Below are 25,477 nucleotides of genomic sequence, written 5' to 3'. Positions count from 1 at the left end.
TGCTTGCAGTGTAACATGCTGAACTTCTGAAACATATCTCTTGTATACTTTTGTTGGCAGAGAAACAATCCTCATCTGTGCGATCAACTTTTAAACCCAAGAAATGTTTAAGCTCCCCTAGCTCTTTCATCTGAAAGCGTACAAATAAATTTTCTCTCGCCGTCCCGGATGATAATCAAATCGTCCACATAGACCAACACAATTGCCAATTTTCCTTCTCTTTCTTTGATGAACAAGATTGAGTCTACATGCGCAATTGAATAACCACTTTGGGCAAGAAATTCAAAAATCTTACCATTCCAAGCTCTCGGTGCTTGCTTCAATCCGTAAAAAACTTTCCTAAGCTTGTATACGTGATTGAATTAGCGACACTCTCAAATTCCTTTTTGTTGGTTCATATAAATCTCCTTGTCTAACTCTCCATGTAAGAAAGCATTTTTCACATCCATCAGCCACAGTTTCCAATCTTTACTTGCCGCGAGTAGTAACAGGACTCGTACGGTAATGATCTTTGCCACTAGACTAAATGTTTCATCATAATCTAGTCCATATTGCTGAGAAAATCTTCGAGCTACGAGTCGAGCCTTGTATCTCTCGGTCGATCTATCTGGTCGACGCTTTATTTTGTAGACCCACTTGCAAGAGATGAGTTTGACATCTCCTAGTCATGACACTAGTTTTCAAGTTTGATTTTGCTCCAGGGCTATAATTTTTTCCTCCATTGCTTTCTGCCAAACTGAGTTTTGTGATGCTTCTTCATATGTCAATGATTCATTAATTATGTCTTCTACCAGAGCTGCATTGACATACTTAGGATTTGGTTTTTGGATTCTTTTTTATCGCCTAAGTTGTTGATATGTTGTTTCCATTTCATCAAATTCACTTGATTGAGTTACTTCTTGCTCATCAACATCAATGTCACTTGGGTCTTCAAGCGCACTAATATTTGGTTGAGTGTGCGTAGTTTGTTCCCCCATCTTCTGTCGTAGAATTTCTTCGATATTGTTTGAATATGGTAAGACTTTCTTCTCCGAGGACCACCATGAAGATGTTTCATCAAAAACTACATCTCTTGATGTATAGTGTCTTCCACTTGTTGGATCACAACACTTCCACCCTTTCCTTTGATTGTCGTATCCAACAAATATACACTTGACTACTTTCTTGTCAAATTTGCTATGTAGATGATCAGACACAAATACATAGCAAACACAACTAAATACTCGAAGTAGTTGACATCTCATAGTATCTCAAATGGTGAGACGAATCCTATGTTGGGTTTTATGTCCTAAAACTCATAGTTGGTAAACAAAGACATATTCTATTTTCAATAAAGTTATTATTGATGTTTATTCCGTAAAGATAGTTATTGAATAAAATGAACTTTACGATCATTAATCTAAATCCAATAAACTAAGAACACTCTGTCTATAGTATGATTACTTGAACTATATGTAGAGACATAAAAATGGATCAAGTTCAAGTATATAGTCAAAATGATCTATAGTATAAGGATAAAGCTGAGTACCTTATTCTGGGGACACTATGGATGCGGCCCACTTTTGTATATGATATAAACAATGTGATCACTAGATTGTATATGTAGAAACATGTGAGTGGGGGCGTCCTATGCAATGAGTATTGCATAAGATCGGACCATGAAGAAAATCACTCTCTTTATAATGTCATTTACTGTTGAGACTGATTTTCTTTTCATTCGATGACCTAGGTAACTCGATCTTAATCCTGAGCTAACCATGAACTCCTATTCATTCGAAATTATCCTTAAATTTGCATGGGTGAGAGTGGCTAGAGTTCGCCGACTCAATAGGCCTCCCATTTCAGGGGTAAGACTGGGGACGTGAGGTGCAAAATGGAATTCGCTCCTACCCACTTTTAGGGATAGAAGAGAGGTAGTTCCCTTAAGTACTGACTCTGGGTCTTGAACAAGGGGCCCCACCCACTCATTGGCATGAGATGAATTTGGTTTACTGGTTGAACCACAAACCAATTGTTCATAAGAGGATCAGTGGGACATAAGGAACAAGAAGTAACTTCAGGGGTAAAACAGCTAATTGACCCAGCTCTAGTTACGAACAACCTGTGAAGGATCGACTTACTAATCATGGTTATATCAAATGGACAAAAATATATCTATAGTGAGGGAAGTGCAACTACTAGGCTATAGTGGAGTGTCCTAATAGTTAACAAATGTTGGTTAACAAGGTTAATGAATTTAACCAGTTAATCTTGGATCGTTGGAGCCCATAATCTATAGGTCCATTAGGTCCCTCTGCTAGCTCATATCGGACTAAACCATAGAACAGTCTGACGAGTGAGTTCAAAGTGTTCGAATTCAAATTAGGGAATATGCGCTACATATATACAATATATTTAACTGCATTTTGATTTATTTACGAATTAAACAAAAAGAGAGAATGTGAGATATTTAAATAAGATTTAAATATCTTAATCAATTATGTGTCGGAATTGATTGGGATTGTCATTTGAATTAATATTAAATATTAATTAAATAGTTTAATTAATCATTTAATGTTACTTTAATTTGAAATTAATTATTCAAATTAATTGTTGAATTAAAATGAAAAAAGTCAAAATGTTGACTTCATTTAATGGAAAAATCCATGTTAGTGGAATTTTGAGGTGTAAAATTTGGTTTAACCAAACTTGCATACTTGCCAAATGAACCCCACAAGTTTGAGTGGAATTTTGAGTGTCAAAATTTGGTGATCTCAAATTTGCATGAACATGCAAACATGAGTCTTTAAATAGAGTGATCATGGTACTTGGAAGGTCTTCTTCCTTGAAAAAAAAAGACCTTAAGAAAATTCTCACAAGCTCTCTCGTCATATATACTAAATCCCTCCCAAGTTTAGTCACTCACCAGATTCCATAATCCTGTTCTAAGGCCGGAGGATAGTGGAGAAGACACTAGTGGTGGTTCGAAACTGGTTCGTGAGTAAAAAGGAATTTGAACTACAAAAGGTTAGTATGTTCGAATCTTGCATGTCATAGATCGGTTGTCTCATTCTTCTGAGTCTTGTCAACATAGGCAGACTCTGCAGATAGGACGTAAACGGAATCCATTCTTTGTCCTTCTATTGTTGGCTTTCGCATTATCTTAACATCCTCATCGACTTTCACACCTTCTGGCCCAAACAAGATGTAATTTCCTGATGTTGTTAGTTGTGACACTGACAACAAGTTCTTCTTTATACCCGATGCATGATAAACATTATGTAGTGATACTATATAAGACTTATTGTCATGCATGATTGTTGTATTGTTAACATGAGCAATTGACAACCGTGTTATTTGTTGTGCGTACCATACGACTCTCACTGTACTCTTTCTTGTCTTGCAATTTTCTCTGATTGCCAGTCATGTGGTTTGAGTATCTTGAATCAATGATCCAGTCATTCTCATAATCGATATGATCTCCCATCATCGCCATGAGTGCTAGCTCTTCTTCTTTTATGGCATAAAGTACCTCTGCATCTCATTCCTTCATCTCCATGTTGGAGGATGTCGCATTGCTTTCGACAGTTTTTTTCTTAGACCAACAATCTCTAGACATGTGGTTCTCCCTCCCACAATTGTAGCAAATACGTTTAAATATGTTCCTTTGAGAGCTCTTGTTGTTGTTCTTATGAGCTATTCCTAGTTGTGCAGTTCCTTGGTGGCTTCTTCTTTTGTCACCATTTTTGTATCCACGTTTGGTAGAAGGCTTACTATTGCTCACTTTCACTCTTCAATGTCGGGCTAATCATGGCTTCTTGGTTGGCTAATAAATTTTCAAACTCTACAAGTGATGACTGAGTGGGCCATCGTTGTACAACAATAACGAAGCTTCTATATTCTAATCACAATCCGTGGATATTGATCCTCTTCATTCGATCTTCTCCAATTGCGGACTTTGGGTCTAGTTCAGTAATCTCCTGCAGATCTACTTGACTTTGTTGAAGTACTGAACAATCGTCATGTCACGTTGTGAAATTGATAACAACTCGCTCTCAAGAAGTTGTAGCCTCATATCGTTCTTCTTTGAAACCAACATCACAAACGTGTCTCATGCTTCTTTCGGTGCCTTGTCATCCCAAATATGTTCCAACTTCTCTTCTTCGAGTGTGGTCTTCAAAACACATTGTTTTGCCTGCTTTGATTCTCCATTTGAGCAAGGCACCGTTAGAATCCTCCTTTGGCGGCGTAGTCTCACTTCCGCGAACGATCTAACATAGGTCCTGTTCTTGTAAATAGGACATCATGCATATTGCTCACGTGTTGTAGTTGTTGTTGTTGAGTTTCTTAATTCCTCCAACAATATGAAAATCACCCATCGTGTTGACTATACCTCAGTAATACCAAACAAGCTCTTTTGACACGAGACTTGCAGGGCCACAAACTACTCACGACACAAAGAAACTCACTCATTAATAATCCTAAGAAATCGTCTCTGATGTGAAAGATCAGACAGAGCTGCAACCATAAAGCATACTAAGAATTCCAAGAGATCAACAACTTACCCTAATCTAGCTCTGATACCAGATTGTTAAATACAAGTTTTTGTGGGAAACACTCACCCTCCTTATAAAAACCAATCGAGAAGAGATCTAAAAGAAAAACATTTATTCCTAAAATTTCTTGGGATTGGGATGATAACGTAGGTAGAAGTCCTTACAAGGGTTCTTAGATTTAACTAACCAGATTTCCTTATCACAACCCAAACAGGAGAAAACAAATCGAATCCAACCCAACCTGACCTTTATAATGTGAGTTAGGTAGTCCAAATTAGTAGGTTCATATGACCACCCCTAGTGAGGGTCACTTATAAGAGAAAGCAAGCAAGCGTGAGAGCAATAATAGCTTATTGGAGAGTGTGAGAGTCAAATTATGAGATATAGCAAGAGCGAGAGCTATACTGTTGCAAGAGCGTGATAACTAGAGCTATAACAAAAAGTAACTAAAGCTATAAAGTGAACTAGAGCGAGCCAATGGTAGAGACTAGAGTTCAACAAGACCGAGAACAACGATTTACATGTTGTGTTTACGAGGCTCTTGTACGAGATCATATGTACCCATCTCAATTGAATGGATAGTTTTATCTTTTGAATCTCGTCTATCATTTATGTCCCACGAGTGTTGAACACCATGCCATCCAGTACGATTTTAATGAATTAAGATTGTCACTACTTGAAGAGGCCATCAATGATATGTGTTAATTTGACTATCGATACTCATAGATCTAAATCTTCCATTGATACATGTTAGAGGCGCACAACCAAGCTAAAAAATCAAACCGAACCACAATGTTGATTTTATACCCAATGTAGTTCGGTTAGAGTTCAAAATTGTGAACTAAGTATAATAAAGAAGGATTATTAAACACTCATGTACTCGAATACACTTTTCTCACAAGTATTTTTATGCACAAATTTGTTTACTTTTCTCTATACTGAAAAAAAAAAATAATAATTCGACTTTTTACACACGTACTGGTTGGAGACATTACTTAGAACTAAAAGTTTGTAATCTAAATCACATGAAAAGATGCTAAAAGACACTTTTGAAATCATGTAATGTGTGTCATAATCGCACTCTTACGGCAGTGGGACAACGATTGCACACACTTGTTCTAATCCAGCGAACAAGTTGACCATGAGAAATTTGAACTTCGCGGATAAAGTCAACAAGAAATGTTTTAGAAAACGTGAGCGAATAAATACGACGAAAACAATTTGAAAAAAACAATGGTATAAGCTAAAAGCGATTAGGCAACGACAATGGATTTGATAACATATAATCCTAGTAGGAAAAAGTGACAACTAGTCATATCTCCTAGTGGGTGTAGACATGATTTTGGTGACCGGTCATACATTTCCGTATTGACACAACATGAAATAGTAAATGGCTCTAAGATGAAAATATGTAAAAGAGGTTTGGAAGAGACATGCGACCAAGGACAAGTATGACCGGGACATCCGACATGTAGGCATAAGCAACATGCCTTGGACAAGCATAACCGTGACACTGTGTATCCTTTCTAAAGAAATTTCAAAGACATGCAATTTAACCAAATAAAGCAACAAGAAAACTAACGTGTAATGTACTCACCAGAAATCGTTTTCAACGATCACTCCTCAATGAACATCGTAACTGGTTATTCGATGTGTAACTCTTACCATAAAAATAATTAATGGATGGCATATATATATATATATAGATAGATAACAAGCTTTGAGTTTGATGTGTTGGTCTAGGTGTCCTAAACCTACATTCAAATACCTAAACAAATCAACCTAGCTTTGCATGATTTGAAAATTATAGGGCTTTATTAATCACCTTCCTCTATGTAAGCGAGTCTAGTTCTGACTATCTCAAAAGTGCTTTAACCTAGCTTTGCTCTATGTCGACTTCCAACCTAGAGGGTTTTGCACTTTTTGAATGATACGGTATGTGGTACTAGATAATAGCGACAACGATCGTCTCATGGACAGGTAGCAGTGGGGGCAATAGTTGCAACGGCCGGTGCACGAGGGAGGCAGTGGGACTTTGTGGCTTCAAGTGTGCGAGTCCCTCCTTGGACGACGTTGGTCGTGAACGACAATGACAAACGGTGAGAAGCAGATAAGTGTGGAAGGTGACGAGAAAGAAGCGAAAGAGGGAAAGAATGATGGAGACAACAATGCAATGAAGAAAGAATAGGAAAGGGGCGATGAAAATGGTGCAGCTGAGTGGCGACGATATCTTCGATATGCATGCGTCAGAGAGAGGGATTCTCCAATTGTGGACTCGACTATCTATAGTCGAGCCCTTAGGGTTAGAGTTTTCGTTTAGCTTTTTCCTCTTTTTAATCCGCCACTCGTTTCTCGATTTTTAAAATTGCACACTATCGATTGATCATCAATAGCTAGTCATCGATATGAACAAATAACTTTAGATTTGAGAAGTCATTGGTCACGATCATCCATTCTTAGTCTCAATCACTAATCCCGATACTTGGTTGCTAACTACCAATCTCTGGAATCAATTTTTGGACATGATCTATGGTCTCAAGTCCAATTATTTTCAATCGAGACCAAAAGCTAGCGACCAACGATTGGGACGAAGGATTGGTGAGCCGATTATCAGAGCGGTTACTAGTCCACGGTTCCCAATGGCCCAATTTACCACGGTTCCTTAATGGTCATATGTCGAGTATCATTAGTTTTAGTAAATGATGTGCAAAAAATTAGCTATTAAATGATTACTAATTTTTAATTAAAATATATTGATAATTTTCCAAATAAATTGAAAAGGAAAAGAGGGTATAGATATTTTTTATTTAAAGACGAAGACTGTTGGGTGTTATCCATAAGGAAGAAGCGTTAGTGTTGTATCTGTATTTTTCTGAAATCACAGTTTGACCCACAAAAGTATTGAAATTTGCGAAAAGACCTCTTTTCCCTAAATAAATTGACCCCCTTCCTGTCGTCGACCGTCTTCCTTCTTCCCCCTTTCTCCTCCCTATCATCGCGTTCATTCTCCTACTCACTGCGTCTTCGCCCTTCCAAATCCCTCACTGCCTGATTCCCAATCTCTTTTCTGCGCCCCGTCGTTCATCTTCCCCAGTTCCTGGGTGCCCTTCGAGCCCCTCCGGAGCTAGGGTTTCTGGACATTCCCAGAGGCCGACACAGACCGATTTGGAGCATTGACGCTCTTTTTTCTTTTCATGGAAGCCACGGCTGCAGCGCGTGGTGCTTCTCTCTCCATGCATTCTCCCCAGCTCTCCCGCCAGGAATGGCGTGCCGTTGCTGATAATCACTCCGCTCGAGATGCCGCCGATGAGGTAGGGCTTTCCTTGTATTTAAGGGTTTCTCGCATTGCCGCTTCTTTTTGTTTCTGCACTAATTGGCTACCGTTTCTTTTTCGATCTCTTGCCTTGGCCTTATATTTCACATGACGAATTATAAAGGACAGGAACGCACCCCTTGTGTATCTTAATGTCTTATCGCTTTACTTATCCTGTTAAATACTTGTACTGAATATTTTTTTTTGTTGCCTCTCATATCATTGTAGTTGTTGTTTTGTGTTTGAGTTTATCATTCTCAGGTCTGGAAGTAGAACCCTGGTTTTTCGTGGTAAATGAGAGGACAGCGTGAAGTCATGCTTAATACATGTTTTGTTTTGAATTTTGAGTTTTAAGGAAATAAACCTTAATCCAAATGTAAGAGTGGAGAATACAAGAATCCTTTCAATCTGTTAATATGAAATCATCGGGAACTTTTAAAAATTCTGTTTGAAGGACCTTAAAGCGGGCCAAAAAGAGTATTCTACTATGTTTGATTTCAATAGGTGTCTTCATATTGATAGAATTGTGTTCTTTTAATGGAGTGGTAGTGTGCCGATGGTCTCATTTTTCTCATTGCTTGCTTTCTCTCGGATTCGATTGAACACTGCGTTCATAATTACCCACCACCCTGAACATACTGAAGTTAGCTTATGTCCTGCTCTGATTACGAAACTTCCGTTAAATTGTATAGAGCATCATGTATGAGTTGTAACCGTTATTAGTTTTATCGAAGCTTATTTGATGTGCAGGAGCTGGAACGATCAAAGTTGCAATCAGATGAAAGGACTATATATGAGGTAAGAAAGTTCTGGTATTGGAATTATCTTATAGAACCTCGTGAATCATTATATGAACCTCATGAATCATTATATGAACCTCATGAATCATTATATGAACCTCATGAATTATCTTATGGTTTGAACTATGTCAAGGTGCAGCAGGGAAGAGAACCCCTTGATGTTGACTTCTGTTCAATTTCAATAAATGGGAATCCAGATAATGATATTTTGCAGCGGCGGCTCAATGATGTCGCTAGACAAAGAGAGGATCTTCAACAGATGGAAATTGAACTTAGAGCTCAAGTTATTGCAAGATCAGAAATATTGGAAATGCAGAAGAGTTTTGATTCTCAAATGAAAGAACGCAATAATGCTGCCATCAAGATGCAGGTTTTTACTTTCTACGAATAGATGCTTGGACAAGTTGTTTGACGAAGCTCGTGTTGTAATTGTTTTTAGCTGCATTTTAATCTTCTATATCATTTATGGTTCAGAAATACATTTGCCACGGTTGCATTGTTAACTGGTTTTGATAGTCAGAAGCTATTGATTTTGCAAATGAGCTTCGTGAAATTATATATAAAATCATTCCACTAAAGATTTGTGCATAGTACTTAAAGTGGAATTTAATATGTTTAATTTCATACTTATATCATTTCGTAAAAAAGTGGAAATTAATATGTTTAATTTCATACTTATATCATTTCGTAAAAAAAGTGGAAATTAATAAATGAAGTTTTTTTTTAACTGATTACTGATACTGTTATTAGACCTGGACTACTTTGATACTAGAATGAGATACTTGTGATCGTACAGGAACAACTTTGTGAAAGAGATCAAGCTCTTCACGAATTGGAAAGGAAAATAGAAGATAAAGATAGAGAATTGCAATCAATTAAATTAGACAATGAAGCGGTTTGTTGTTTTTTTCCCTCATGTTTGGTTTGTTAGCCTAAGAATGTTTAAAACCAATATTTTTTTAATAATCCTCCTAGTTTATAATTTCTTGACAGGCTTGGGCCAAAGATGATCTTCTGCGGGAACAAGATAAAGAAATAGCAACTTACAGGTTACATTTTGTGTACAAGTCTTTCATCCTTTCTTGAGTCATTGATTTTACTTTTTGCTTGCTTTTATACATACTTAAATACTGTAATTTTATTGCTGTACAAATATTCACTATCTGCATTTTTGTTGGCTCTGCTAAACAGCGTATTTTCTATTAAGACCTCGTGTTCTATAATGCTGCCATAATGAGTTATAAAGTTAAGAAAATTAGAAACATGTCCTTTGTAGGAGAGAACGTGACCATTCTGAGGCTGAAAGAGCTCAGCAAATGAAACAAATGCATGAACTTCAAGAACACATCCATGAGAAAGAGCGACAGCATCTCGAGTTACAGGAGCAGGTTTGTTGCTTTTCCTGGTTAGGTTTTTTTTTATTTTTTTTATTTTTTTAATTGAATTGTTCTTCCTTTCCGCCATTCTCTTTAAACCTCCTTGTAAGTACTTCCTAAGGTATTGTTTGGTAAAGAAACTTAAGGAGTTTTTTTTATTCATTTCTTTGTGATGGATGGAAGATTAAGAAACACCCCCAAATGTAGGATTAATTCGGGTATTCTTGTTTATGTTCTTATATTTTGTTCTCAAGTACAAGTATTGATACTGCAGAAACTTGAAAACATTATCTGAGTTGTTGAACAAGCTTGAATATTTTTTAATTCAATTCTATAAGGTTTCTAAAGAAAGCAAATAAAATCATGTACTTGTGCTAGAGAGAAAACTTGTAATAATGCAAGGTAATGCTAACAATAAATTTGCCTTTAATGCAATGAGGCAATATGTGCCTCTCATCTCCAAGCTAGCTAGAATTTGTTGGTTTAAAAGTGTCTACTTTATTCTTGAATCATGAAAAATTGGTCCTTTACAAAGGATGGTTTCAGTGGCTGTTCCGAGTGATTTCTAAATTCTCAGTTGTATTTCTTCCTTGTTGGAGTTCGCCCTTGACATGAAAATCTTTTTTTTTATTTAATTTTATTTTTCTTCGGAGGATGTTTGTTCTAAAATTTTCTCCTTTCAACGTGTGGATTTATCATCTAAGGAGTGTCTCTTGATAACAATACAGCCATTGCCTCAATTGATCCTCTAGATTTATCATCTAAGGAGTGTCTCGTGATCACAATACATACATTACCTTTCTTCATTATTATTGTCAAGGCATATTGCTGTTGTATTTGTCTGGATTTCTGTGAAACATGATTTTTATTTCTTGCAAACAGTTTCCCCTAACTTTGTCATTTACGTGGTTATGTATGGTTATATTACAACTACGCAACTTCATAAAGATCTTATGGTTTCCTATTATTCAGCATAGGATAGCTCAAGAAGCCATTTTGTACAAAGATGAACAATTGAGGGAAGCCCATTCTTGGATTGCTCGTGTCCAGGAAATGGATGCTTTGCAATCAACTACAAACCACTCCTTACAAGCTGAATTGCGTGAACGAACGGAGCAGTATAACCAGCTATGGGTTGGTTGCCAGCGTCAGGTTGGTTTTCTTTGGCCTTTTGATCAAGTATTATAGTTTACAGACTTACAATTATGACTATACTCCTTTTCTTGGATCATCAAAATCACCTTACTTTGTTGTCAAATCTATGAATTCTTCTGTTACTGTATTTCCAGATTTCCTTGTTCTGAGCTATTTATTAATGATCTCTACAATATCAAATTTCATATTTTACAATATTTTAATTCTACTTTAGGAACCATTGCAGCTCACAAGGTCGTTTATTTAATTATTCTAAGATCTTATTTGTGTTTTTTTTAATATTGCTTTGTTTACTTTTCCTTTGAAATTTATTGTTGTCATCAATGTTATCATTTTCTTTTTTAAATATTAGTTCGCAGAGATGGAAAGGCTTCATGTGCATGCATTGCAACAACTCCAACTCGAGTTGGCTGATGCAAGGGAAAGAAGTGGGACTTACAATGATGAATCAAATATATCTCAGACAAATTCCAAAGATGTACCACAATATGGACAAACGAATAGTAACCAATTAGGTGGAGCAGCTTCAACTGGAAATAATGGGGCGCTGTCAAGTGGGAATTCAGAAAATGTTCCATCTTTTAATTTGACGGGCAATTCATCTATCCAGGTGGGAGTAAGTGTCCTCCTGTCCAACTATTGATCTTGAAACTTCTAAAATGGATCAACAAGAAACGAAGGAGAAATAATTTTGAACCCTCATCCCTTGTTGCAGTTGCAGCATGCACAGCATGCACATGAAAAAACATTGTTGACTTCTGTAATAATATAGCTGATCTGTTTTTGTTGCAGACTGACCATGTATCCGGTGTTCCACTGGCCCCATCATCTCTCCTCGGGATACCACCCTACCTTCCACCTGGGCAGATGGCTGCTTTGCATCCTTTTTTGATGCATCAACCTGGGGTTCCTCATTCTGTACCATCCCAAGTTCCCCAATCTCATATGGGGCATTTTTCTTCATTACCTATATCATCCATCCAACCATGGCAGACTGAGCAGGTAACTGACAATTAATATATTTGTTTTTCTTTTCTTTTCTTCTTTGAATATTGTAGGAAGCAAATTAAATATTGTGCATCTTCTGAAGATTGTTTCAGAGGGTTCCAATGTATCTGTTCAGAATGAGCTTCAGTCATCTCAAAATGTCCAAAGCATAATGACATCAAATGCTAATTACCCCTATGAGATGACTGATAATGGGCAAGCTCTTGAACCAGATTATCTGGATGTTCATAGCAGAGAGAGAAGAGAACCTGATTCAGGGATTTCATTGTCTTCTGGAGAAACACAGGTCTTTTAAAATGATTTAAACTCCAAAGAATTAATTAGTTACATGGTTTTTTTCAGTCTTGTTTGCAATCCTGACAATTTTTAGTCTTGTTTGCAATCCTGACAATACATATATATTTTTTAGCTTGAGTCAGTGGATAGAGGATACCAAGTTGCCCCCCAACCTGATACGAGCTTGCAACATGTCACCCCTCAATTTCACGATGCCCTAAGGATTGGTTCCACTTCTATTCAGCCCAACAATGAAAAGGTGAACATTCTGTGTTCCTTCCCTTTATTATTTGGTGATTGCTTATGTGGTTCAAGATTTAACTTCAGCTATACTTTGTTTGCCCCAGGATCAAAATAGTTTGGGTGCAGGTGATCAAGTACCTGAGGAGCAAGGGTTAAATGGGGGAAAATTAAGTCCTGCTGTCAGTACATTATCCTCTGATTCATCCTCCATTCACAATGTAAATGTCAGTGAAATGGTCATCAATGCTTCTGGCTCTGGGGTGGTTGTACCTGAAGCTTTTGTTTCTTCTGGGCCGAAAGCTCCAATGATGGTGGGGAAGACCTCAGAACCTGCCCTTCTGGATGAAAGAGCATTATTGGCTTGCATTGTTCGCACTATTCCAGCTGGTGGTAGAATTCAAATAAGTTCAACAGTGAGTTTTATTTTTGACAACTTTATCATAGTGGTGATTACACTTTTAGAAAATAATATTTTGTTGCCCTTTTCTTAAATGAAGCTATTTGCTCTTTCAAATGCAGCTGCCAAATAGGCTGTGCAAGATGCTTGCACCTTTACACTGGCGTGATTATGAGAAGAAGTATGGTAAGCTCGAAGATTTTGTAGCTGGTCACCCTGAAGTGAGATTCTCCACAACTTGATGCATATTAAATGAGTTTAAGTGTAACTGTAAAAGTTACTAAATTTTTCTTTTTCTTTTTCTTTTTCTTTTTCTTTTTGAATCAATTAATGATTTATTTTTTATTTGTGATCAGTTATTTGTGATTGAGGGAGATTATATTCAGCTTCGTGAAGGAGCACAGAAGACAATAGCAGCTACTGCAGCTTTTGCTAAGGTTGCTGCCGCAGCTGCAGCTTCGTCTCATTATTCATCACATTTGCCTTCTGTCGCTATGACCCCAATGGCTCATGCTAATCGGTCAAAGAGGATTCCATCTTCTGATTCAAAAAACATGAAAGCCGAGAAGACTTCTGTTTTTACTCCAAATATGCCCAAGGATTCTCCTCAGGGAACACAAATGAAGAATCAACCTAAAAATGGTTTTCATTCTGCTGCTGGTGGAGGTCTAGTAAACATGAAACTTTTTACAAGATCAAAGGATAGTCGTGAACTGAATGTCTCAGAAGCCAAGCCTGGTGAATCATCTGTGTTTTTGGGGTTTGAAAATGGGGCTGCTGTTGATAGAACATCAAGTGGGAGCAGTCAAAATTTACCTTCAACTGATGGGAGGTCTAGTGCCAATTTTTCTGGGAAACATCAGGGCAGGTATTATTCTAAACCATCTAGCTTGTGGACTCTATGGTCAATATTCTTTTGCTCAATATCTCATCGTCGTGAATGAATGATTGAACATAAGTTTAATGCGTTTAACTTTGTATGTACCGTGACAGGATGGCTGCTGCTCCCTTGCCTTCAAGAAGATAGTAAGTACTCTTGTTAGATTGGAGTTTTGAGTTCGGTTTCCCTAAGCTTTCTTTTGTATGCTATCTGCATTTGCATGTGTTTTTGTTCACTTTGAGGGGAAAACAATTTGAATTGTTACTATTATTGATAGTGATTTTCTCAAGAAGGTTGTGATGCTCAACTGTTTTACTCAATTAGTGGTTGCTGTTTATAAGAAAGCACATCGTTCCGTGTTCTGATAGATTGTTCTGAATTATCATCCACTAATGCATCCTCTCCTTGAAAATATTATCTCCTTTAAGTTCTCTTTGGCTTCTTTAAACTCTTATGGTCCAGTAAGTTTGTTTTGGTAATAAACGATAGTATCTATTCTTGATAGGGTAATACTTGAATTTTCATGGTTGATATTTATGGAGGATTCCCTTTTGTGTGGATTTTCCAGAGATTACATGGAATGTGCTCAAATCTTAGGCTCAATGAGGGCTTCTGGAGGAAAGGATCGGATAATACTGAGACGTTGAAGCAGAAAATCGTCCAGTTTTGAATGATCAATTATCTGTAATTTCTCTGAACAGACTTGTCGAACTGTTTTCTTCTCTCCTTGTTGTATTTTCTCGGGTTTTCTTCTCTCCTTGTGTTCTAATGACATGGATTCATCAGATGTCTCATTCTGATTTTTTATTCAAACGAATCATTACAACTGTGAATCTGATAGTAATACTCGATCGAACGATCTTTGTGGTCTATAAACGGGGGCGTTTGTCATCTTTACTTTTTGTATGTAATTTTGATTTGTTCTGAACTTAAAAAGTGTAATGCCTGCAGGGCCATCAAACTTCTTCCATGTGAAGAGTGGATACTACAGAGTATAGTAGCACAAATATTTAATGTCATTGACCTCTTGAGTTATGCGCGTATAAACTATTATTAAAAAATAATAAAAAAACTGTATTGTAATTTTGAAAATGTTAATTACTTGTTTAATTTATGGATTTTCAAGTTTGTATTATTTGGTCTGGTATTCAACATATTAAAAAATTAAAAAATTTAAAAAATTATTGATTTTTATATGGAACGTGTAATTTTTTTTATCCATTAAACAAATAAATTTTAATTTTTAAAAAATATTTAAACATTTGGTAAAGTTTCCTGAACCAAATAGAAGAAGGATTAGCAGAGATTCTCAAACCTGAAAAATAATTATAGTAATAAATTAAAAAATAAAGTAAAATACATTCAAGGTCATTTTGGTAATTATGACTTTTGGATGGCCATTTTCATCGACGCTTGATGCTAAGAAGAACAAGCGTAGTAGGGGCGAGAAGCGAAGCCGAGGGCGTGGGTGGGTGGGTGGGAGAGATGGGTTACGTCCTGAGAGTGAGGTTGGCTTCCTTCTTTGCCGGAGCAGCGGTTGCATCGTCTCTAGGGCTTTACCTTCTTCAAAGAGATTACAAGATCGCTTACGACTCCATTTCGCAAAAGGTATTCCGATCTTCACATTTCTGTATTCGTTGCCAGCCCTCAGTTTTTCTCCATCCCAATTTGATTTATTTTGACATGAATGCCTTTTTTTGCGTTTGATTTTGGTGCTTAATTTCTAATTCTTTCCTAATTGAATTTATTTGAGGTTTTATTTTGTGAAAATTTTGAATTATCGGGCTAGCTTTGATTCAGGCGAGCTGGAGATTTAGATTTGTATTCGACGCTAGTTTAAAAACTCATCTCTGTGCGAAAACTTGAGGAGAAAAATGGAATTAGTGGTTTCCTTGTCGGTGCATAAAACTCTGGTTTTTCATATCATATGGTCAGATGTTATTGCTCAGTGGATAGATAGTTAAAGTCATGGCTAGTATATCATATTGATGGAAACTGGTCACTACAGAATTTTCCGTCGATGCTGGGCGACTTGTTCTAGGTAGTTGCTGAAGTTCCTTTCTTAGCTTAATAAGAAAAGGAATTACAGAAGAGGAAGATAATGCCATAATGGAAAACATGCAATAAAACTTTAAACAAAATTAATATATCTCACTGGCTGTACCGTCGGCATATGTGTGAAACAGAGCCACCATTTTGCAGGTCTTTTGCCCTTTGCAAAAGTGGGGATGCCCATTGGGGCATCTGTTCATAACTCAAACGGGGAAGTCCAAAGAAGGACGTTGAGATAGAAGACTCTTGTTTCAGAAAAGGTTAAGAATTAAGATATTCATCGGGGAGCTTCTGTTGAATAGCAACAGCACTCACGATACAGTCCAAAGATAGAACCTTAGGAGATTTTACTCGTTGATCATCTTTTGATTTTTTGTTAGGTGTTTTTCCATTTCTAGATTTCCTCTTTGACTCACGTAGATGACACGGTTTTCTTCTGGGTTAAAAAAAGAACACTTTTAACCCCTGAACTTTAGTGAAATTTTTAGTCCTTAAGATTTAGTTGGTAATATTTCAGTCTAAATTTAATCCATAAATGAAAATGCTTATTAAAATTAAGTGTCAATTTTTATTATACATCAACTCAATCTTTGTAGTTTATTAACATTGGTCAGCTTATTGATCTACATATATAAAAGATCTCACTAAACCTTAACAGTATTTTTCATGGCAATGGCTAAATTGTTACAAATTATAAAATACAGAGTCTAAATTGTTGCATACTAAAGTTTCTGGACTAATCTTGACTAACTAAAGTTTGGGGATTAAAAGTATTTTTTAAACTAATATTATTATCCTCTGTTTATCTTTTGATTATCATTCTTGCAATACAAGGCCAAGCCCTTTTGCATGAACTTTATTTGAGTTTTTCTTTGGACTCTTTTAGTTGGGAAGGAACAGATATCAATCCAAGTCATTAAAAATTTGATATTTCTATCAAGTTTTACATCTTTGTTATCTATATTTTTCTGCACTTTGAACTTTGAGATGCTTTATATGTTATTTACTTTTGATTTCGATTTATATATTAATACTTCCGATATTAATAAATGTGTTTCTTTTGAAGTTAGCTTCTCAATAATTAGGATCCTTAATTTGAGCCCTCAAAGATTTTATTGATATTGTAAGGAATTTGGTTGGACACTTGGATTGGAAAATGAAAAATAGAGGTATACTAAATGCCATAATCACACTTCTTTGGGGCTTGCAACGTGATTGCGAAGACACTTATTCTTGTCATCAAGTGAGTCAGTAAACTAAAACTTGGGTCACTGTTGCTTTTGGAAAATAGTTTTAGAAAACGAGATAGAGAAACTTTTGGAAAACGTTTAGAAAGCAATTTGAGAAAATAGTGTTATTAGCTAGCAAGTAATAAAGAACGGCATTGATAACATATAACTCGAGTAGAAAAAATTGACTACTAGTCGCATCCTTCTTTAATACATTTTGACGTAAATTGTCTTTGGTAGGTGTGGACATAAAAAGTGGCAAGTCATACACATAAATTATAATAGTACAAATAAGTAAACAAGTGGCTAACATGAAAGCAAGGTAAAAGAGTTCGGAATGGGCATGCAACTACAAGCAACTTGCTCTGGACAAGCATGATTGTGGAATCTTCTCACTTAATTGGTTGATGTCCATGTCGATATCCATGTCAAAAGACTTTGTTTGAACCCAGCAATGTGAACAACTGACTTCAGGTCTCAACTAATCCAAACATTTTTCCAAAACTTTGTCTAATCTCGTTTTCCAAGCGGAGGCTTGAACATAGGTTGTTTGTTGCAACGGCAACCCAAGTTTAGTTGGGTGACTTACTCGAATGCGAGAGTAAGTTTCGCACAATCGCATTGCAATTTCCGCAAGAGTGTGACTATGACAGCCGACCATAACTCAATCCCATGATCTATCCCTCTGTGTAGCAAAGCTTTTGGAGTATTTTCTGGCATTACGTCTCTGTACTTTTCTAGTACCCATTGTATCTCTGTAGGAACTGGTTTAGTTGAGCCTTTATCCTCAACTATTGGAATAACCATAAAAGTGGGCTTGTCGTGCATGAAACCTCGTTTCAGCTGTAGCGCCCATGTCATCTTCACCCTTTCTGGTTGTTTGATGCTAGTCTGAACAATGGTGGGGTTGGATCCTTTAAGCACCATGCATTTTTCTTGAGGCATAAGAATGACTTTATGTTCGAGAAAAAATTCAATCCTTTGCACTAACGTCGAAATCGTCCATCTTGACAATCAAGAAGTCGGTTGTTCACTACAAGTCCCTAGCATGATCACGGTTCTCTTTTCAATTCCTAATATGAGTAGTGCTACCGAATTGATAGTTTTCATCATTCCTGTATCTCAGTGCTTGAGTATGTTCAAGCATTTTGCTTTGGTCTCTGTCATGCAATTGTGGGTAGATCCATAGTCAATAGTGGGTAGGTATATAGTCAATAGTCCTCTTTGGAAGATCTGTGGTTAACCTAGCTTTGACGTATATAAGACCTTGTTCCAAGTGCTCCATTGTCTCCCCTACTTTCTTCCGTAGAGCAAATTAGAACTTCAGGGCCCTACAGAGATTGTCAATGCTTTCGAGTGGTGGTGTTTCAGCTTCCACCGTTCCAGATTCGACTTTTGATGGAAGGGTATGGTCTCCTCCTCCAATTTAGATTTGTCACCTCCCCCACTTTTGGGTGAGTTGGATCGATTGTTTCTATTATCTCCACTTGGTGTAATTTAACTCTACTCACATTTTGGGATTGATTGTTACTATGGTCAAACAACCACACTGCTACGACATAGGCAATAGAAAGGTCTTGAACTCTATATTTAACGGCTAAATGCCTAGATATTAAAAAAAATGAACTCTAGGCATTTAGACAGTAGAAATGTCTTGAACTCTATACTTAACCCCTAAATGAGCTCTTCTATGAACGTTTTGATTAATAGGTATTTGAATTTTAAAAAGTATCTAATAGGTCTAAACTTTCAAGTTGTGTCTAATAGATTTCTGAACTTTATAACGTGTCTAGTAAGTCCTTAAATTTTTAATTTTGTGTTTAATAAGTCCTTGACTTAATAAATATTTTTTATTAACTCCACTTACCTGTGAGATAAAAAGTCTTACTAAACTCAGAATTCAACTTTTTTTTTTTTTTTTTTTGGCAAATAAGTTTGTGAATATTGAAAATATAGAATAGATCAGATCTATTCAACAGTAAATTTAAAGTTTATGAGATCTTGAGGGAGTAAAGTTTCTTAATAGGAAGAGGAAGCCCTTTTGAGTGAGGCACCTCAAAGACGAGAGAATCTGTATGAAGTTTGAGTTTGTGGAGCTGATTAGACAAGAGGCATTATCTTGGTAGTAGAAATCTAGACTGAGATGTGTGGAGGAAGGAGACTACAAAATTGGGTTAAATTACAAATTTGGCCCTACGATTTGGAGAAACCTAGAATTTAGCCCCTACAGTTAAAAAAATTTAAAGTTAGAATTCCTCTCTATGGTTTGATAATACCATTTTTGATAGTTTTATCAGATCGAGACTATCTATGAAGTGGTATCAAATCATAATAATGAAATTATAATTTTTCAAATCTGAACTTAGTTTTAAGATGAGGACCAATTTTATAATTTGAACTTAAGGAAAGGAAAAGAGGAGCCCATTTCATCTTCAGATTTTGGTAATTGCCGTTGATGTTTTGAAATGCAAGATTCAGTGAAGTTTACAAGTCAATTCAGCTCTATGAAGTGGAACTAACTATATGATATAGTTGACTCGAAAGATTCACTAGAGAATGGCATTTATTTCCATTGAGAATCGTACATGCAAATGATATTAACGATATTAACGCTACATTTATGCATGCTTAATAGAGATGAGCCTTTGGAGCCTTAAACTCCTATGGTGTCTCATTGACAACAAGATTGACACTGGTAAGATTTCACTATACTGCATTGCTGAATTGTTAATCTTTGGAAAAACCTAGTATCAAGTTTGGCTGTGGAAGGAATGTGACACGTTTTTGTTCTATTGGCAATTATAAGTACATAACCCCAGATCACCTTCTTATGATCATTACCATATTTAGTCTGTAATTTCTTCCAATTTCCAGTCTGAAACTCTTGTTAACAGCGTTTAAAATGTATAAGATCTCCATAACATGTTTCTATCACCCTTCTGATTGTTTGGTAAGGGTGGAATGGAGTGGCTCTGGGACACGTTCATGACAACTTTTTGTTTCCTAATGGTTATTCAGATGGGAGGGCTGCATGATTCTATGGAGAGTAGAATTTCGGCACTGGAAAAGCTGAACCAGAATGATGGTTCCCAACATGTTCAAGCAGCAGAGTAGACACTGGAGACCAAGCCAGGACAGTCTGAAGGGCCTTGCTGGACATAGAAAGAACTTTCTGCTTTGTATGCTCATCAAGATGTTAAATTTTGCTTGGATAATCTGTTTAGTTAGTGTATGATCTTTGTTGTTATCAGATTTAGGTTTGTACCGAGCTGTTAGCTAGTTGTAATGATATTACCATGCCCATAGAAGCTTTCCTAAAGTTGATGAGGGAAGTTTCTTTTCTTTGGTAGTGCGTTTTTACACTATTGAAGGGTTTTATTACCATAATTTCTTAAGATTAAGAGGACGATCAATCAAACTTCAAGTTTAACTATGTGATCGTAACCACCCTTATAGTTTAGAAGTGATTTCCACAATTTTTCTCAAATTTTATTTTGAAGTTAATGTAATGATGTTAAGATTCTAATGTCATTTATTGTTTACATTATAGGTGTTGGATGTTTGAATGATTTCTCATCTCCGACTCGAGAGAGACTTGGACTGAATTCATATTGGGCTTAGTGTTCCAAAATTGCTGAGTTCTTTCAAAATAATTTGGAGACGAAAATGAAAATTTAGGAATAAATTTAGGAAAATGTTGTTGGTGAAGGGTCCATTTGATGGTACGAACAAATTTGGGAAGAATTTTATGTCATTTCAGACAAGCTTCTAATTTCTGTCATTTCCATAGACCCTTCAAGAATCATTAAGAAGTTGTAGTAGAAATCTGGAGCATTCCAAGTGACAGGTGTATGATCTCCAGACCCATCTCCATTCTTCTTCACTTTTCATTTCTCTATAAATCTCTTCTTCATCCTCTCTGTAAGACACCTTCCATAAACCAAACACCAACTACAAATCCAACACAGCCATGGCGTCTACTCTTTCCTCTTCTGCTTCACCTCTGTTGTCCTTCAAACCAAGACCCCTTAAGAAAGCCCCACCGCCCCGACTCACATCCCTGCCTTTCAGGGTGAGAGCTGAGGCCGGAGCCGGCGGCGACCACAGCAAAGACACATCTTTGGAGGTGCATGTCAATCCAAGCGGCCAGAGCCAGGGCACGTCCGTGGAGAGGCGCCCCGGCCCCAAGCGGCTGGCCATGGATGTTTCACCGTATGGTAAGTCCTTTACTACTCAATTCGTCAATTAAGCTCATACCCATTCGTAAAAATGTTGGCTGAAGTTTGATTCAATTACCCTTTTGCAGGAATCTTCGACCCTTTATCTCCAATGAGGACAATGAGGCAAATGCTGGACACAGTAGACAGGTTGTTCGACGATGCAGCAATATTGAGGCCAGGAGGCATGTGGAGCAGGGGAGAGGTCCGAGCTCCTTGGGACATCGAAGAACACGAAAACGAAATCAAGATGCGTTTCGACATGCCTGGCCTCTCCAAAGAACATGTCAAGGTATCTATTGAAGACAATTTCTTGATTATCAAAGGCAGCCATGAGGACACTAGCAGCCATGAGGAGGGCTGGTCCGCAAAGAACGCCTCTGACTACCACACCCGCCTCCAACTTCCTGATGGCATTGACAAGGACAACATCAAGGCCAAACTTAACAATGGTGTTCTTTACATCACACTCCCAAAAACCAAAATTCAACGCAATGTCATGGATATAGAGATCCAGTGATAGTTTGTGCATTTTAATGATGTATATATACATATAAAACAAGTTTGTTTCAATAATGGCAAATTCTGTCTCTCTTGATTGTTATGAATTGTTCTACAAACCACAACATCAAAAGGACGCTTAGCGGAAAGTAAACTAAACTAACTTTGTCCTACAAATTCCATTATGCTTCATTTCCTTCAGGAATGGCTGCCAGCGCAGGCTTCCAAGATGATGAACATTCAAGAACACTGCACAACGTGGTTTTCTCAATCCGCTGCATAATTAGCTCTTCCATTGACACTTGTTTGTCCACCAGCAGCTTGAGCTGTTTCTTTGTTAAAACGATTCTTACTCTCCTTGTGCTGCTGGGTTTGTCTGAATCATCCATGAGGCTGGGTTTGAGCGTTGGCGTGGTGAGCTCCAACACCTTTCCGTCTGGTTTAACAATCTTCAAAGGTTCCACCTGCTTGTGTGCTGCATCGACCTTGAGGCAACAAGGCAAGATGGCTCTGTAGGAAGCACATGAGTTACCCATTTTGATTCGTTCAAGACAGGGGAGAGGCAGTGTTAGGGTGGAGATGGAAGCTTATATTTGGGGCAGAGGCAGCAGGGGAAGGCTCATGTTCGTGCATGCAAGGAGGAAGAGGCAAATTTGGCCAGCCATTCCTTCGGTTTCAAAGCCAAATAGGGGTGCTTTATATATATAAAAGGAGGACAAATAGTCAACAAGCGTGCTGAGAGAAAATACATGGCGGCTTGGCCTCTCTGTTTCTGCTCCATTTCTCAACAACTGGGCGCCTACTGTTGTCCATATTTTACTTGGCGTCATTCTGCACTTGTCACAGCTCCTCGATAAATTATTTAGTGAGGCCGACACAATAGAACTATCTCGTCATAAATGTCCAACACGATAGAATTGTCTAGGAATAAACATCCAACCCGATAGAACTGTTGTATGATTATATAAAATAAAGTGTCTTGATCACGTAGATGATTTGGATTTAAGAAGATCTTATTGTATTTTTTAAGTTTTAGAGAATTATCTTTAAATTACAAGTTATAATTAGGTAACCGTCTTTGAAGTTATACCATTTCAATTTATTGTAGGTTACTATAAAGTTTATTATTTTTAGATTATTAATAGTTACCCTCTTCCCCGACCTTTATTGCCCAATCGAACAGGAACAAGGTTCTATGGTTGGTTCACGATTCCTGCATACTGAACGCGTCCTTGAGGTGATCTTATAGTTCTATGTGTGGAGATGATGGGGTCAATCCATGAATTTTCCTTTCTTTTACCACATTTTGTTCAAAGGGTTAAACGAAGATAGTGCATCAAGCTATTCGCAAGGGCCAACTTGATTCTCTCAAATGAGGGAACCCTAAAAGAGCCGCCGACTCCAACTACCATCCCGTTTTTATTTTAACTTTGTTGAGAACTAAACTTTTACTTGGCAAATTCTTATTTTTAGAATTTACATGCTAGAGTCATTTAAATAGTATTGATCAAACCTCTTGTAAACTGATTTGAATCACAAGTTTTCCCTACTCTTGATCATCAAGGTAATCTATTCTAAAACGTTCTCTTGAATTACTTCCATATCACATAATAAACGGCTTCAAACAATGATAGGCCGGACACCCGTTTGGATCATAGGGTTTGGTAGGTGGCATGATGGACTAAGGATGAGTAAAAAATTGAAGGAAAAAAAGGGAAAATGATTGTGGTTAGGTTGGGGGAAAGAGACGAGGAAGCAAAAAGAAATGATTAAATAGAATGCTTGGCGACAAAGTTTGGTTTGTGGAGTGGATATCTTTGTATTTCTGCAATATAAGATATGTTTTGCTAACCCACTAAACGAAACTTACCATTATTCTTACTTCTTATTGCTTCAAACGCCTGTCTTTGCTTGTTTTGTTGGATAGTGGGATGGTGGACATAATATATTTTTAAGGATTATTTATACCCGTCGTGTGATTCTACGTTGGTTGGAGAAGGAAACGAGACATTCTTTACAAAGGTGTGAAAAGGGAACGAGACATTCTTTACAAAGGTGTGAAAATCTCTCTCTACCCGATATGTTTTAAAAATATTGAGAGGAACCCTGAAAGGAAAAAACCTAAGAGAATAATATCTTATAACGGTAGGCCTAGGCTGTTACAATTGGTATCAGAGCCAAACACTGGGTGTTGTGCCAGGACGTTGGACTTCGAAGGGAGTAGATTGTGAAATCCCACATTGGTTGGAAAGGGGAACGAGACATTCTTCATAAGGGTGTGAAAATCTCTCCCTAGTAGACACGTTTTAAAAATTTTAAGGGGAAATGTGACCTAAAGAACAATATCTTCTAGTAATGGGCTTTGACTGTTACAAATGGTATCAGAGCCGGTAAGACGTTAGGCTCCAAAATTTAGAATGTTAATTTTATACTTGATATAGCTTCGATCTTATATTTAACTTTAAAACTTTTATGATTGTACCACCGAAAGAATGGTACATATTATTAATATAGTAATATTCCAACGTGGTATTAACTCATTTATATATCTCTTTTTTAGTCCGGATATTCAATACATTAATAAATTCACGTTTTTTTTCTCTCGTTCTTAATTTGCCTTTTTATTTTTATTTGTAATTGATGATTAGTTATTTGTTCTTGGTTCACCAAAATCAACATAATTAATTTATCAATAAATTATTTAAATATATATTTAATTCATTTTTACATTTAAAAACTTATTTAAGGAATGTAATTAGACGAGTTAAGTTACATTGGTAAAATTTAATTTTTATAATTATAATTAATTATTTCTCGGGACTAATTTTGATTAGTTGATTTATTATTTATATATCATAATTTTAAAAAATAATTTATTGATTCATTTTTATTATAATTATTAAACAATCAAATATTTATTTAATTCATTTTCATTATGATTTTTTTATTAGATTAAAAAAATATTAATTTTGAGGGATATTTTGATTTAATTTTTTTATTTGATTAATTAAGCTATTAAAATGGAATAAATAAAGTGGACGATAAATTGACCAAAGTCAAACTAAATTTGTCCTTTAAGGAAGTGGGAATGTTGCTTTTGTCCTGGTTTGACTTTTAAGGCACCACACAATCATATTTATATGCAACACTTCAAATGGTCTCTCTTTTTGCTGTTCGGAGCTTCTTGGTCTCCTTAATCGGCCCGATATCTTCTCGTCTTCATAGTTTTCTCGGTGGATTTGCGCTGAATTGGATGTTCATGGGTTGGGTTGAGTAGAGTCGGGTTTAAATAGTAAAATTTAATACACTCAATTAATTATTGTTATTGTCTCTCTCTCTCTCTCTCTTCATCTATCTCATTGTGCTCATCTTCATCGTTCTTATCTCACGGGGTTCAACTTCTCCGTTGACGTCCTCATCTTAGACGTTGATCTAGCTCGCGGGTCACCTCTTTATTTCTCCGTTAGACTCTCTTTTCTACTACCATTTCTCCAC

The 25,477-nt window shown here is 36.7% G+C and overlaps 3 protein-coding genes and 1 long non-coding RNA gene across 7 annotated transcripts; all 4 read left to right on the top strand.

The window, feature by feature from the left end:
- Nucleotides 1-7,469: 7,469 nt before the first annotated feature.
- On the top strand, nt 7,470-14,874 carry LOC111472963 (nipped-B-like protein B). 3 transcript variants are annotated; one of them, XM_023118559.1, is made up of 16 exons: nt 7,470-7,846; nt 8,599-8,646; nt 8,788-9,018; nt 9,445-9,543; nt 9,642-9,697; nt 9,925-10,036; nt 10,997-11,176; nt 11,532-11,795; nt 11,972-12,181; nt 12,270-12,473; nt 12,597-12,722; nt 12,811-13,119; nt 13,226-13,324; nt 13,460-13,971; nt 14,097-14,129; nt 14,552-14,874. In XM_023118559.1, coding segments are annotated over exons 1-16 (2,601 nt in total). In that variant the 5' UTR covers nt 7,470-7,729; the 3' UTR covers nt 14,553-14,874. The 3 variants fall into 3 exon arrangements, with proteins under 3 accessions (XP_022974327.1, XP_022974328.1, XP_022974326.1); XM_023118560.1 differs by having other exon boundaries at nt 8,782-9,018; nt 11,532-11,789; XM_023118558.1 differs by having other exon boundaries at nt 8,782-9,018.
- Nucleotides 14,875-15,373: 499 nt separating this feature from the next.
- On the top strand, nt 15,374-21,136 carry LOC111472986. 2 transcript variants are annotated; one of them, XR_002715519.1, is made up of 3 exons: nt 15,378-15,591; nt 20,815-20,897; nt 21,055-21,136. XR_002715519.1 is itself a non-coding variant. In XM_023118590.1 (2 exons), exons 1-2 carry the CDS (start codon nt 15,400-15,402, stop codon nt 20,376-20,378), a joined length of 288 nt encoding a protein of 95 aa, XP_022974358.1. In that variant the 5' UTR covers nt 15,374-15,399; the 3' UTR covers nt 20,379-20,711. The 2 variants fall into 2 exon arrangements, 1 of the variants encoding a protein (XP_022974358.1); XM_023118590.1 differs by lacking the exons at nt 20,815-20,897; nt 21,055-21,136 and adding an exon at nt 20,283-20,711 and having other exon boundaries at nt 15,374-15,591.
- Nucleotides 21,137-21,204: 68 nt separating this feature from the next.
- LOC111472985 (small heat shock protein, chloroplastic) lies at nt 21,205-22,085 on the top strand. The gene is made up of 2 exons (XM_023118589.1): nt 21,205-21,481; nt 21,571-22,085. The coding sequence occupies exons 1-2, from the start codon at nt 21,235-21,237 to the stop codon at nt 21,999-22,001; spliced, it is 678 nt and encodes a 225-aa protein (XP_022974357.1). The 5' UTR covers nt 21,205-21,234; the 3' UTR covers nt 22,002-22,085.
- A 1,909-nt stretch (nt 22,086-23,994) lies between these two features.
- LOC111472987 lies at nt 23,995-25,455 on the top strand. The gene is made up of 3 exons (XR_002715520.1): nt 23,995-24,004; nt 24,132-24,258; nt 25,102-25,455. It is a non-coding gene; the product is annotated as an uncharacterized LOC111472987 (long non-coding RNA).
- The last annotated feature ends 22 nt before the right edge of the window (nt 25,456-25,477 follow it).

Source organism: Cucurbita maxima, unplaced genomic scaffold (genome assembly GCF_002738345.1).
Source record: "Cucurbita maxima cultivar Rimu unplaced genomic scaffold, Cmax_1.0 Cma_Scf00095, whole genome shotgun sequence".
NCBI classification, from domain to species: Eukaryota; Viridiplantae; Streptophyta; class Magnoliopsida; order Cucurbitales; family Cucurbitaceae; genus Cucurbita; species Cucurbita maxima.
Note: the sequence above shows the minus strand (reverse complement) of the source record. Positions and strands in the feature narration are given on the sequence as shown.